This window comes from Chlamydotis macqueenii, chromosome 2, assembly GCF_036417535.1.
Source record: "Chlamydotis macqueenii isolate bChlMac1 chromosome 2, bChlMac1.mat, whole genome shotgun sequence".
Classification (NCBI taxonomy): domain Eukaryota; kingdom Metazoa; phylum Chordata; class Aves; order Otidiformes; family Otididae; genus Chlamydotis; species Chlamydotis macqueenii.
In genome coordinates this window covers 45,234,381-45,249,419 of record NC_141557.1, presented here as the reverse complement: position 1 = coordinate 45,249,419, position 15,039 = coordinate 45,234,381, and the positions used below count along the sequence as shown (strand labels likewise).

General features: G+C 46.9%; 1 protein-coding gene across 7 annotated transcripts in view; it reads left to right on the top strand.

Annotated features, from left to right (window-relative positions):
* Nucleotides 1-11,291: 11,291 nt before the first annotated feature.
* CAPN7 (calpain 7) overlaps nucleotides 11,292-15,039 on the top strand; it is a 32,067-nt gene continuing 28,319 nt past the window's right edge. For 2 of the 7 annotated variants that reach the window (XM_086742786.1, XM_086742785.1), the window contains exon 1: nucleotides 11,376-11,508. Coding sequence is in view for 3 of the 7 variants with exons in the window: in XM_086742791.1 (XP_086598917.1) it covers nucleotides 11,292-11,508 (217 nt within the window). In the remaining 4 variants the exon portion in view is untranslated. Of the gene's footprint in view, nucleotides 11,509-11,896; nucleotides 11,914-15,039 lie in introns of those variants that run through there. The other 5 variants (XM_086742792.1, XM_086742783.1, XM_086742787.1 and 2 more) reach the window with 3 other exon arrangements.

Sequence of the window (15,039 nt, the reverse complement as noted above, 5' to 3'; positions counted from 1 at the left end):
TCTACGTGACGTACTTTTACAACAAGCTTCTCTAACCGGGCAGCAATATCTTGCCACAGTGCGGCAGCCCAGATGGGTTTGCCTCTGCGCTGCCAGTTGCTCTGCTTCCATTGCTTTAACCACCCCCACAGGGCATTTGCCACCATCCATGAGTCAGTGTAGAGATAGAGCTTTGGCCATTTTTCCCGTTCAGCAATGTCTAAAGCCAGCTGGATGGCTTTCACCTCTGCAAACTGACTTGATTCACCTTGGCCTTCAGTGGCTTCTGCCACTCGTCGTGTAGGACTCCACACAGCAGCTTTCCACTTTCGATGTTTTCCTACAATACGACAGGATCCATCAGTGAACAAAGCATATCGCCTCTCATTTTCTGGGAGGTTGTTGTATGGTGGGGCTTCTTCAGCACGTGTCACCTCTTCCTCTGGCGGCATTCCAAAATCTTTGCCTTCTGGCCAATCTGTGATTACTTTTAAGATTCCTGGGCGATTGGGGTTTCCTATTCGGGCTCGCTGTGTGATCAGTGCGACCCATTTACTCCACGTGGCATCAGTTGCATGATGTGTAGAGGGGACCTTCCCTTTGAACATCCAGCCCAGCACTGGCAATCGGGGTGCCAGGAGGAGCTGTGCTTCAGTACCAATCACTTCTGAAGCAGCTCGAACTCCTTCGTATGCTGCCAGTATCTCTTTTTCAGTTGGAGTATAGCGAGCCTCAGATCCTCTATATCCCCGGCTCCAAAAGCCTAGGGGTCGACCTCGAGTCTCTCCTGATGTTCTCTGCCAGAGACTCCAGGTAGGGCCATTCTCCCCGGCTGCGGTGTAGAGGATGTTTTTCACATCTTGTCCTGTTCGGACTGGCCCAAGGGCTACTGCATGAACAATCTCCTGTTTAATTTGTTCAAAGGCTTGTCGTTGTTCAGGGCCCCATTTAAAATCATTCTTCTTTCGAGTCACTTCATAGAGAGGGCTTACAATCATACTGTAATTTGGAATATGCATTCTCCAGAAACCCACAACACCTAAAAAGGCTTGTGTTTCCTTTTTGTTAGCTGGTGGAGCCATAGCTGTTATTTTGTTGACCACATCCATTGGAATGTGACGACGTCCATCTTGCCACTTTACTCCTAAAAACTGGATCTCTTGTGCAGGCCCCTTGACTTTGCTTTGTTTTATTGCAAAACCGGCTTTCAGAAGGATTTGGATTATTTTCTCCCCTTTCTCAAAAACTTCTTCTGCTGTATTGCCCCATACAATGATGTCATCAATGTATTGCAGATGTTCTGGAGCTCCACCCTTTTCTAATACAGTCTGGATCAGTCCATGGCAAATGGTGGGGCTGTGTTTCCACCCCTGGGGCAGTCGATTCCAGGTGTACTGGACACCCCTCCAAGTGAAAGCAAACTGTGGCCTGCATTCTGGTGCCAGAGGAATGGAGAAGAACGCATTGGCAATATCGATGGTGGCATACCACTTGGCTGCTTTTGACTCCAGTTCATACTGAAGTTCTAGCATGTCTGGCACGGCAGCACTCATTGGTGGTGTAACCTCATTTAGGCCACGATAGTCCATTGTTAGTCTCCATTCTCCATTAGATTTTCGCACTGGCCATATGGGACTGTTAAAGGGTGAGCGGGACTTGCTGATCACTCCCTGGCTCTCCAGTCGACGAATCAGCTTGAGGATGGGGATTATGGAGTCTCGGTTGGTGCGATATTGCCGCCGGTGCACCGTGGTGGTAGCAATTGGTACCTTTTGTTCTTCAACCTTCAGCTTTCCCACAACGGAAGGGTCCTTTGAAAGTCTGGGCAAGATGGACAGCTGTTTATTTGTCTCCACGGTGGCTATACCAAAAGCCCACCGGTGCCCTTTTGGGTCTTTGAAATACCCACTCCTGAGGTAATCTATGCCAAGAATGCATGGAGCATCTGGGCCAGTCACTATGGGGTGCTTTTGCCACTCATTCCCAGTCAAACTTACTTCAGCCTCCAATACAGTCAGCTCTTGGGATCCTCCTGTCACTCCAGAAATACAAATGGGTTGTGCCCCTTTATAGCTTGATGGTATTAGAGTACACTGTGCACCAGTGTCTACTAGAGCTTTATACTTTTGTGGGTCTGATGTGCCAGGCCATTTAATCCATACAGTCCAATAAATTCTGTTGTCCCTCTCCTCCGCCTGGCTGGAGGCAGGGCCCCTCTAGTCCTGTTTGTAATATTTTCTATTCACTTTCTGTGAATATGAATCAGAAGTTCCTTCCATAGGATCAGAGGTGAGATCAGCCCTTCTACGCTGTCTGGGGAACTGCCCACTGGAGACTGGAGCAGCAAATTGCCTGGAAGAATCTCCCTTTGTGATTGTTTTACCTCGCAACTCACGTACACGTGCCTCTAGGGCCGAGGTAGGCTTTCCATCCCACTTCCTCATATCCTCTCCTTGGTCACGCAAGGTAAACCATAGGTCATCTCGACGGGTGTACCGTCTCCCTTGAGCAGGAGGAGGATGAGGTCTTCTTCTAATAGCTGAGATATTAGTCCGTGCAGGTGGGGAGCAAGAATCTTCGAGTTTCTCACACACCTCAGATAGTTTTTCTAACAGTTTTTCAAACTGGCTTTCAGATTTCTCAGTCAGTCTTTCTATAGCTGAGACACAGGCCCGCATCGGGGAAGAGAGATTGTCTTCATATTGTCGGAGCTGGTTAGCCACTGCACGTACTGGTGGCATCTCATCATCTTTCCAACTCATTGCTGCCAGTGAGTTGGCATACGATGATGGTGCACTCTGTACAAATTTCCGCCACATGGGTCGGGTACATTCAATTTCATCTGGATCTACGGATGTCCGTGGGTCATCCAGGTTATGATAAATCAGCTCCCGAACAGCTAATTCCCTCAGAAACTGGATACCTCTCTCCATGGTGGTCCACTTGCTTGGGTGGCATACAATATCTTCCTTAAAGAAATACCTGTCCCTCACACCTGACAGGAGTCGCCTCCAGAGGCTGCAGGCTGCTGACTCTCTTCCAATTGCCCTGTCAATGGCTGCTTCCCTAGACAGAGATCCCAGCTGCCTGGCTTCCCTGCCTTCTAATTCCAGGCTACTGGCCCCTCTGTCCCAGCATCGGAGCAACCAGGTGACAAGTTGCTCACCTTGATTACGGCTGAAATCTTTTCGCATATCTCGCAGCTCACTCAGGGATAGGGATCGGGTGACTACCTCCCCTTCTGTGTCTCCCTGATCATGTGATGGGCCTGGTTCATCATCATCTTTCACTATGCGAACTGATTTTTTGGTGTATTTCTTATGTACAGGGGCAACTGATACTGGCGTGGATGATTGGTTTTTCGGTTTCTCTTTGGTACTGCTTGCTGAGGTTTGAGTAGCCACAGTGTCTGGCATGGGGGCTGAAGCAATCGCAGTGCCCGTAGCAGGGGCTGGGGTAGCTGCAGCACCTGCCGTAGCGGCCGAAGTAGCTGCAGTATTTGTAGCAGCAGTTTGAGTAGCCACAGTGTCTGTTGCAGGGATTGGAGGAGCCATAATACTTTTAAAAAACTGTTTAAACTTCATCAATATCAAGATCTGAGATAGCTGCAAGAGACTTGTCACCATGAACATGGTGGTAGGGGTATAAAAAGGGTATTCAAAATTCTCAAAAGCTGTTGAAATTAGCTTGGTGAGGTGGGGAAAGCTGTAAACAGATGTTCCCCCCGAGGCCTGGCTTCCCGGAACAAAACAACAGGTATAGTTCCAAACAACACCCACAAGATGGCTCCCGAAATACCCGGGTGGAGCTGCCTCTGCCTCCTCGCTCTGCACACTGCCCACCGCCATTGAGTACAGATATGAAAATGGTCCCGTTACCAGCAATCTCACTAGACAAATCAGTGCCGCATAGCACAGCAGAATGATACCTTTGATCCAACACACATCATTGATAAAGCGTGCACAAACACCGACAAACAGAAAATACAGCAAGTAGGGTGCTATCCAGTACAGCTCTAAAAACAACTGCGAGAACAAATAAAACAACATTGTGCCCAGCGATGACCAAACTGGCTTAATGAACACTTGTAACAAATCTGTTTTCAACACACTGTGTTCAAACCTGTCCTTATCTCAACCCTTCGGGACTGACCGGGGCTTGAACCTTGAATCCTCAGACTAAGGTCCGATGATCTCACGACTGATCTAGTGAGGCCCCTTCGAGCCCCACGTTGGGCGCCAAAAAGACTGTGGTGGTTTAGCCCGGATCACCACACAGTTTTCTTATTCACCCTGCCCCTACCTAGTGGGACAGGGGAGAGAAATTGGGAAGAAAGGAAAACTCGTGGGTTGAGATAAAAACAGTTTACTGAAAATACTAAAAACTACAAAGCTAACAGGATATAAGGATATTAATATATACAAAATATACAAAATGAACAATGTACAATTTCTCACCACCCGATGTCCGAATGACCGACGCAGCCCGTCCTGAGCAGCGATCAAAGGAACAACACCGAGCAGCAAGCAAAGGGGGAAGAGCAAGCTAGCAAGGTAGAGGGAACGATGCCAGCAAGCAAGAGAGGAGAAAAGAATGCCAAGGGTGCCCAAACGGATACCCGACAAGAAAAGGAATAACTGAAAATGATGCCCCCTCCCATGGGCAACCCCCACTTATATACTGAGCATGACGTTTATGGCATGGAATACTCTCTTTGGCCAGTTTGGATCAATTATTCTGTCTGTCTTTTGCCCAGCTTCCCGCATCTGCACGTTAACGAGACTTGGAAAGCCAGACAGTGTCCTTGGTCTCATTAACAACAACTCGTATCATCAGAATGTTTTTATCAACATTCTTCACACACAAAATCCAAAACACACCAGCTACTGAGAAGAAAATTAACTCCATCCCTGCTGAAACCAGGACAGAAGGACATGGTATAAGAAAGAAACAAACATCTAGAGGCTTGAAATAAGGATGGGGAGAAATCCTGAAAGTTACCGTCAAGGGCAAAACAGACTCAACTTGGGGAAAACTGTTCATTTATTTCTAAAACTAGCAGGAGAATGAGACAGGGAACAAGGTAACCTCCCTCTTCCCAGGCTTAACATTATCTCTACTACCTTCCCCCCCGCCCCAAGTGGCACAGGGGGGAAGAGGGAATGGGGGTTGCGGCCAGTTCATCACGCATTGTTTTATGCTGCTGCTTTGTTGTCAGGGGAAGAACACCTCGCATTCCTCCCCTGCTCCTTCGTGGGGTCCCTCCCACGGGCCACAGTCCTTCATGAAACTGCTCCGGCGTGGGTCATCTCTTCCATAGGGTGCAGTCCCTCCAGAATGGCTGCCCCAGTGGGCCTTCCATGGGCCACAGCCTCCTTCAGGCCTCCACCTGCTCTGGCGTGGGGTCCTCCATGGGCTGCAGGTGGATCTCTGCTCCTCTGTGGACCTCCATGGGCTGCAGGGGGACAACCTGCTCCACCATGGTCGTCACCACAGGCTGCAGGGGAATCTTGGCCAGCAGCCGCATTACTCCTCCCCCTCCTTCTGAACTGACCTTGGCGTCTGCAGCTGTTCCTCTCACAAGAAAAATTCTTCACAACAGGCTGGCAGACGCCTCTCAGGATCCTTTTTACATCTCATTCACTTCTCATCTCCTCTCCACTTCTTGCAGCCAGGCTGGGCCAAGTTGGGCCCAGTCGGCTGCCCAGCAGGAGGCCAGAGCGTGAGGCCTGCAAGGCCCACAAGGCTCGCGCCTCCCCCTCTCTGCCCCTGCTCAGCTGCTTTTCTTTTCTTTTTCCTGTTTTCCCCTTCTTAAATACATTATCACAGAGGCATTATCATGGAACATTCTGCTTCCAATTGGCTCGGCCTTGGCCAGCAGCAGGTCCACCCTAGGCCCGGCCGAGTCCACTGAACAAAGGGGAGCAACTTCTAGCAGTTTCCTACAGAAGCTACCACCTTAGGCCCCCCCTCACTAAACAAAACCAGAATACTTACCTAGACATAAGACAGCACAGTGCACGGAAGCAATGAGATGACACAATCCTCGCTAACCAACAGGCTCAGCACATGAACAGCATCTCATGTAGAAGGTTTTTAAAACCCCTTGTGAAAGGGGAGTGCTAGGGAAAGGATATTCTCTTATTTTGCTCATAAGAGAGCAAGAATTTGGAAGGCAATTCAACATAGGGGCACTTAAGGGCTCCCACACAGTGCCTTTCTTTAACAAGAAGATGGAGGAACATTTAATCATCAGTAAAATATATGGGACGCCAGTTCTTAAAATGGCAACAGGGGAGGTCTCTACCGTACCCACACACAGCATACTCAACTTCTGTTTCTGAACAAAGTGGCCACCTGAGTAAAAACTCAGAAGTTACCCAAAATTGGCAGGAAATAATAAGGTGAAGAGGTATGCCAGTGATACAAATACTCTGGTTTGTTAAAGCCAACCTTGGAAAGTTGCACAAGGATCTCTGGAGAGGCAGGCCTGTGCCAACCTCATGAAGTTCAACCAGGCCAAGTGCAAGGTCCTGCACCTGGGTCATGGCAATCCCAGGCACAAATACAGGCTGGGCAGGGAATGGATTGAGAGCAGCCCTGAGGAGAAGGACTTGGGAGTGCTGGTGGATGAGAAGCTCAACATGAGCAGGCAATGCACCCTTGCGGCCCAGAAGGCCAACTGCATCCTGGGCTGCATCAAGAGGAGCGTGGTCAGCAGGTCGAGGGAGGTGATTCTGCCCCTCTACTCTGCCCTGGTCAGACCCCACCTGGAGTACTGTGTCCAGTTCTGGAGCCCCCAACACAAGAAGGACATGGACCAGCTGGAGAAGGTCCAGAGGAGAGCCACGAAGATGAAAAAAGGGCTGGAGCACCTCTCTTATGAGGACAGGCTGAGAGAGTTGGGGCTGTTCAGCCTGGAGAAGAGGAGGCTCCGGGGAGACCTGATAGCAGTCTTCCAGTACCTCAAGGGGGCCTACAAGAAAGATGGGGAAAGGCTGTTTAGTAGGGCCAGTTGCAATAGGATGAGAGATAATGGTTTTAAAATAGAGGGGGGTAGATTTAGATTAGAAATTAGGACAAAATTTTTTACGATGCGAGTTACAGAACACTGGAACATGTTGCCCAGAAAGGTGGTGGAAGCCCCATCCCTGGAAACGTTCAAGGCCAGGCTGGATGAGGCTCTGAGCAACCTGATCTAGTTGGGGATGTCCCTGCTCCTTGCAGGGGGGTTGGACTAGATGACCTTTGAAGGTCCCTTCCAACCCTAACCATTCTATGATTCTATATCACTGGGTATGTAATAAACAGCCTGGGAAATTAAATGCTGTTAAATCACAGGGGAGAAAACACCACATTCAGTACATAATGGCAGATGCTAGACTATCTATCCTTTCTCAGGAAAGATGACTCACTCTGGAGAATTCTCAGAACTTCAGTCAATGCTCAGCAGTGGTTAAAAAGGCAAATACAGTGTTAGGAGCGATAATGAGTAAAACAGAATAAAACAGTACATCAGGATACAAAATTAATGATACAACTCTAATACTGCACACCATTCTGGTCACCTCATCTCAAAAAAAAAACCATAGGGAAGACTGAAAAGAGCCACAGGGATAAATCAAAGCTATTGTCAGGATTCTGTTCAAGCAGAGATTAAATGTATGAAGAAAGAAATAACTGAAGAGATAGCAGAGAAGAGCACAAACTTACAGGCAACCTAAAAGATGCAACAGATACTATAATAATTTCTTACAAGCAGGGCAGAGTGGACAAAAAGTTAAACTGAGTGACAGGGGCTTCTGGTTTGTTTTTCTCTTTAAAAAAAAAAAAGGGAATGTTATCTCATACAACACATTCAAACTATAAAGCACATTCCCACAAAATATTTTGAATGCCAAAATCAAAATGAGCTATAGCAACAATTAGACTAATTCACTGAAAACAAGCCCAGCAAGAGCTATCAGAAGTGATGACGTGAGTGCAACCCACAGACTGCAGGAAACTTGAGAAAAAAATACTACTCTGAGCTTCCCCTATTCTTGTGCTCTTTCCACAAGCATCAACTACACTCAGAGGAATACAGGACTAGAGTGGCCCATGTTCTGACTCTGTACTGCCACAATGTGAGAGTAACAATGTAGCACAGACACTCCACAGAAATACATGTGGAAGACCAGATTACATCAAAGTTTTGGGGGGTTGTTTTTTAATACATGGGACCATTAAAAACTACGGCTGTAGTCAAATGAAAATACGTAAGGCAAGATGCAAAACTTAGGTAAAAACCATCACCAACATGTAAATTTCTACCCCTACAGTATAAGTTTGGGAAAACAAGGAGAGGAAGAGGCAGAGAATCAAGAATCAAAACCAGGAGTCAGGAAGAGAAGCTGGGGGACAGCAAGTTATAGCACTATGGGAGACAAAAAAAAAAAAGGGGGGGGGGATGAAAATGCCTCAAAGAGGAAGGACAAATGAGAATGAGCTGATCCTGTCTAATAAGCAGCAAAGGAGTATCAAAATCAAACAAAGGCCTGAATTTCTTCATCTGATCTTGCCTCTGCAGAATCAGATGAGCTGGAGGGAATAAGATAAAGACAACATATGCAGCTATGATCTTCTCAGAGTGCATTGACTGCAAAAGGTAGGCAGGAAGAAGAGATAAAAAAAGCAAGCATTAGATGAGGTTAGGAAGGAAGGTAGGCACATAAGGAAGGTAGATGGTGGGAAGTAAGGGATACTCAGAGCAAATGTCACCAAAGGTAAGAAAAACAGAGGCAGAGGAGGACTTGCATTTGTGATAGTGGAAAAAGGCGTATTATAGGAAAGGATGGCAGGAGACCTACAGGAATGTTATAACAGAAATCATAGCAATAAGAAAATAGAACAAATTGGGTAGCAGGGAGTAACACTATAAAGCAGAAGTGCAGGATGGAGAAAAACTGGCAGGTTGAAATGCTTATGAGCTCAAAGAAAAATAGGGCTCCTCAGTACCTGCAGAGCAAGCCCTGGTCAGGTAGGTGGAATCCAGCTCTCACAGTGAGAAATGCAGGACAGCAATCAGTATAACTGGTAATTACCAGAATTTGCTTCTCCAGAGGGTGCTCTCATTTATGACTGAATTCTTACCACAGGTGCATGTAATTAACACTTTTTCCAGCCAACTTTTGAGTGCCTGATGTAATGAAGCTTCTGTCCATCATCACCAGCCCTAATAATGTTTGTCTACTTCCTACTTCTGCCTTCACCTTAAGTAGTAACATCCTGTGATATTTAACAACCTTAGTGACTGGAAGTGATTTTCTGCACATTACCTTGGAAGACCATAGAATTAACCACAGATACAAAAATTTAAATGTCCAGGATACATCAGCATCAATGGGAATAACTGACACTTCTTCAGCTACAAGCAAAAGGAGCCAGTTTTAATATCTGGCTCCAAACCCAAAATGCTACTACAAACAAAAGGCAAAAATTGATACATAGGAAGTCTTAGCTACAGCCCAGGCCTCACTAATTTACTCTACTTTGTGCACATTTAAAAGCAGAATTTTACAGCAAATTAATAAGAAACTGAAACACACAAGCCATTTATTACCTGAAGAAGGCCAATCATCAGTGATCACTAATTAGTAAAAAATTAATTCTCCCAAGTGGCATTCCTGAATCCTGATTAACTAGAAGAGATCCTAGTTTATGTTACAGCACAGATGTTTTTGACATGAAGATTTATGCTACTGAACATCAAATTGAAGCAGACTTTGACTGAAATTCCTTGTTCATTTTCATGGTAGTATTAAGTAAATATTGAACCAATACATCTTTATTCAGAAAAAAAATCCCTTCGTGTAATTCAGATCTTTCCTGTGGTCAGATAAGTAGCATAAAACATACTTCAAAAGGAAAACAAAACACCAACCAATCTTATCAGCAGCACAACCAAAAGCAAAGCTATGAAGATTACAAGAACTACCCCCTACACAGCAGATCACAAAAACCAAGTCATCTTTTACACAGAATATTAGTGCATTTTATATCAATGCGGTCAGTAAAGCACAAAGGGATAAGGAAGAGAAGATAGAACGGGAACGCTAACTCTGTTAGAGAGAAAAATAATAATAGATTTTAGTATTTCAGTACCTAGTATTCCTGCATTTAGCTACACTTCTTACTAAATCTATCATGAGAAAATAGGGTGAAAAGTCATGCACTCATAAAGGAGAGCTTCAGAATAAATTGCCAGGCAGTATTTTCACATCTCATGAAAACAATGCAATAAGCTATGTTTTCAGGCAGAAATAAAAGCCTATAGAATCACAGAATTGCCTAGGTTAGAAGCAACCTAAAAAGATCACCTGGTCCAACCTTCTGCAGGAAGAAGAGCATAGATAAGACTATCTAGCACTCTGTCCAATACCGTCTTGAAAACCTCCATCAATGGGGACTCTACTGCATCCATGGGGAGGTTGTTCCAATGGATGGTTGTTCTTCGTATCAAAAATTTATTTCTTATGTCAAGATGAAACATCTTCCAGTGCAACTTGCAGCCGCTGCCCTTTGTCTTCACCATGTGGTGAGACCCCATCCAGCAACGACCCCGCCTCGTATTAAGTAGAAGCTCTGGAAGTATGACCATATAGCTGAAGTGGTTTTCACACTGAAGGTAAATTCATGAATTCACAGACACAACTCTTGAGGGCACAGCTTCCAGAAGGGAGACAGACAAGGCTTCCCCTCAGCTCAGAGCTCTCAGAGCAGCTCAGCCCCAGGACTCCATCCTGCACCACAAGCTGAGAGGAGGGGAAAGCAGGGGCTACAACGCAGACTAGAAATAAAGCACTGCTTTAAAGGACAGCAGTAACACCCTTGGGCAGCCCCCGCTCCGCCCAACCACGCACCTCACCTCTACCGGCTGCCAAACGCGGGGGAGGCGGGCGGGACGGAGGTGGGGGGAGGGGGCCACGACCCTCAACCGCCGTGGGCAGGCACGTGCCACCCCGCGCCACCCTTCCCCACCGCCCCCTCACCGCCGCGCGCGGCACGCGCGCCGAACCTGAGAACCCCGCCCTCCCACCTGCGCCCGAGCATGCGCAATGCCACTCTCTACGCGCGCCCAGTATGAGGCCGCCGTCCCACGCCTTTTATAAGAAGAAAAAAAAAAAAAAAAAGAAAAAAAAATTCCAAAATAAACCCCCTGTGCGCATGCGCGCTCCGCCCCCGCGGCCCCGGGCGGGGCGCGCCTGGCCTCGCGTGGCGGGAGCTGCCGCTGCCGGGGCGGGTGGGCGTGGCCAGAGGAGAAGGCGGTGGGGATGAGGGCGGGGTCGGCGGCTGCGGGGTCAGGAAGGCGGGGGAAGCGGCCGGGAGGTTGCGGGGCCGGTGGAGGCGGCGGGGTGGGCTCGGCGGGGCACCGGCAGGGAACAAGCTATGGATGCCACCGCGCTGGAGCTGGACGCCGTGAAGTTTGCGCAGCTGGCGGTGCAGCGGGACCACAGCGGGCGCTACCAGGAAGCCGTCTTCTACTACAAGGTACGGGGAGTGGGGCGGAGCGGCGGCAGCCGGTTCTACCGGTGTCTTCCCCTTCGCCGCCCTGAGGCCCTTGAGCTACTGGTAGACTTGCGCTCCTCCCTTCAGTCCCCAGAGGGCCGAGGAAGGGAGGGGTGACCCGGCGCGCCCCTGGGGCTCGGCCCGGGCCTGGCGGCGGGGAAGGGTGCGCCGGGTTCGCGCTGCCTCCTCCGCAGCCCTCCCTCCCCTCCCTTCCCCTCCGCTCCCCGGCGGGTTTTTCCCTGGAGACGGAGCGCGGCTTGGCTTCGGGGAAGACGGAGGTGAAAACGGAAGGCCGGGGCGTGCGCGTATAAAGTTTGTCTGCCTGCCGAGGAGCAGCGTCCTTCAGGGCGGGTTGCGAAATGCGCCTTCCCTGCGTTTTGTTTTTAGGTGGGAGCGAGTACCGCCCGTGGGCTGCTCTTTATGAACGCGCTGAGGGGTAGCGCTGCAGAGCGGGTACGGGTGCTTCTTCCAGCTCCTGGGCACGTAACCTCCGCGGTGCTCCTCGGGGAGCTTCGTGGTAGCCTGGCTAAAAACCCCACTGGTTCTCCGCTTTCTTTCCTGGCCGCTCCCCGACACTCACCGGACCTGAAACACTATTCAGTTTTATGTTGGAGGTGTAAGCGCTGAGCATTTCGGAGAACTGGAAGACGGTGCGTTGCAGCTCTGGAGTGTGCAGCTGGAAACAGCCCTGTTGTGTGATCAGTCATCAAATAAGTAGAGAAGTATGTGGTGAAATACAAGATGCTGCAGATCGCAAGCTACCTGTGACATGTTGTTAACCACACAGGAATATTCTTTCCATTAGGGATCCAATTTTATTATTTCAGTACAGGTTCAGGTTTGTGTAACCAAGGGTGTGATGAGGTCTTGCTCAATATCTGCAAACTTACTGCTGGTATTTAGTAGCTGCTATGCAGTCATTGTGTGTTTTTCTTCCTGTGTAAGTTGTCTCAGTTTGCTGGATTTATGTTTTGGAAAGTTATGTTCAAGTTATATATCCTGCTGGCTTTACTTATCACGTGCGAGAATGGATTTCTTTGAAGCCTATGTTTATCCTTGTTGCAGTAATCATTTCTATATTCCGTTATCCTGCCAAAGTAATTCTCTTCCATTAACTTGCCAAGAGGTCTGTAGGTGGCCTTTTACTTCATGAGAACTAGGTGTCTTTGAAATATATAAAGCATAGTGTTATTATCATGGTGGCCTGTGCATGTAAGTGTGAAAGGATAGGAAGAAGAGTATTTTTTTTTAACCTGGTTGTTAATGTAAGGTGGGCTAAGTGTGTATGTGTGAAGTGTATATATATGCAAAGTTATAGTTTCACATTATTACGGGTATAATCATTCTTGCACACTTTTGTACAGTGTAGGAAAACCTTTTTCACTTGCTGCGTACAGGTAATATTCTTGCTAAGTGCAGAAATGCATCCCTAGCAGTCTTGGGGCACTTGAAGCTACATGGGACAGCGTAATCTAGACAGTGTCTTCTGCAAAAGGTAGGCCACAGAGCAGCACAATTATGGACACTGCTATGTAATAACAAAAAATCAAATCTCTGCAGCTAAGATTTTTGGTATTCAGACTCTTGGCAGTTCAAAATTAGGTCTTGATTCCTGTGTCAGATAATGTGTGAAGGTGTTGGTGTTCAAACCTATTGTGATCAGGAGTGAAAGCAAACTCAGCAGGTATTGTTAGAGCAGAATTCTTCGCGTATGATTTAGCCTAGGTAGTTTTGACTTTCCGGACTGTCAGTGTTAGATTAAGCAAGAGTAGTTTCAAAATATCCTCTAGTATTTTGAGCATACTTTATGCATTGTTTTTTGAACAGTGCAAATAAGTTCTGGCTTGCCACGAACTTTCCTATCAACTGCTCTAAGCAGTTCAGAGCCCACTGGTGCAGTTCCTAAGCACGGGGAAAAGTTGGGTACTGAGTTGGATTCTGCAAGAACTTGATCTTAAGAATGAAGCATGGGAAATGCTACTATTTGTTGCTGATAGACAACAAATGGACCTGTCTGAATGGAGTTCCTATGGCTAGCAAGTGCTGTTCACTTCCTGCTGTCATATAACTTTGATAGATCTCTAGAGGAGGGCTGCACGTGAGCCAGCTTAGGGTAGCTTTCTAATGGTGGTATACAGGAATACCAGAGAATATTTGGGCATCTGATGACTTCAGCAAAGCTGCTGAAGACTGTTGCTAAGTTTGACTGTTGACCAGCAGTTAGCAACTTGCAGACTGATGATCAGCAGCTTAGTGTGACTGTGGCACAGTACTCATGCCAGAGAACAGCAGTGGCATTGAAGAGGTCATAAATATCAACTCTGAATTGCGTGTCCCTCTTGTCACTGGAAACAGTTGGCACACTGGCTCTACAGGCAGTTGCTCAACTGCTTCAGTCATTTAGAGCCTTGATTTATAAAAGACTGTTTTCACTATGTTTACATCTTAACAAGAGGCAGAACAGTTTTGCTTGAAATCACAGAAGCCACATCAATTATGCACTGTTTTTGCAGCAGTAGTTTGAAAACCCACATTTGTTCTTTGCATTATATGTAGACAACTTAGTGTTATGATGCAGCACCGATTTTGTCAGTCTGTGCTTGTGGTATGTCACAGAAACATATACATTCTTTGAGCAGATATCTGTAGTGAGTTTTTTTTCCTGAAAAAAATGTTATATGCTAGCCCTTAACAGTAGTTAATTGCTACATATAATGGCACAGTACTTCTATTTACCTTTCTGTTGCTGTGGCCATTTTATGTGATGTAGTATGATGATGGATGTTGACAAGCAACATGCAGTATTTGGTTCTGTGAGCTTGTCAGTGAAAATTTATCCTGATAACAAGTACAAGCTGTATCGAGATCAGTTTTAAGCTTTGGCAAACTAGGCAGGTGTGTTTGGGAGCAAACTGCTAAGCTTGGCAAAAATCATGGCCATAAAGTACGCAAGAGACCCTCTGGCCATGACTCTGCTTGCCCTATGCAGAGCAGCATCTCTGAGCACCATCTTTTGGGCTAGCTCTCTAGTTATTGTTTTGCTTTCTACATGTTCAGCCTGCTGCGTGACTGCTTCCTCTCTTCTGCTGCTGCTGGAAAGATGAGCACTGTCACAAAAGTGTGGGGGTTTTTCCATGCCAATCTGAGGACAAAATAAGGTTTTTATCCTCATTTTTGTGAGTGACAAATTTCAATTCTCCATATGCTTCTGAGTCTGTGTCAGCTCTGGCTGTTTATTACAACCCTGCCAAGCATTACATGTTTTTCATAAATTTAGTGAATGGGTAGACAGCTTATGCAACTGAAGGCATTTTTTTTCTTAATAGATTTGTGCAGTATAGAAAAAGCCTTAAGGCAGATAAGGCTTTTGACCTCGAAGCCTAGGCTGCCTCCTAGAAGTAAGCGTTCATCAATATCCAATGTTTTGTGTATGTACAAACAATTAAAAAACAAAGTTTGAGGAGCTAGGAAACTTTTAAATTTGTAGACTTTCCAGACTTGATAGCTTTGTGT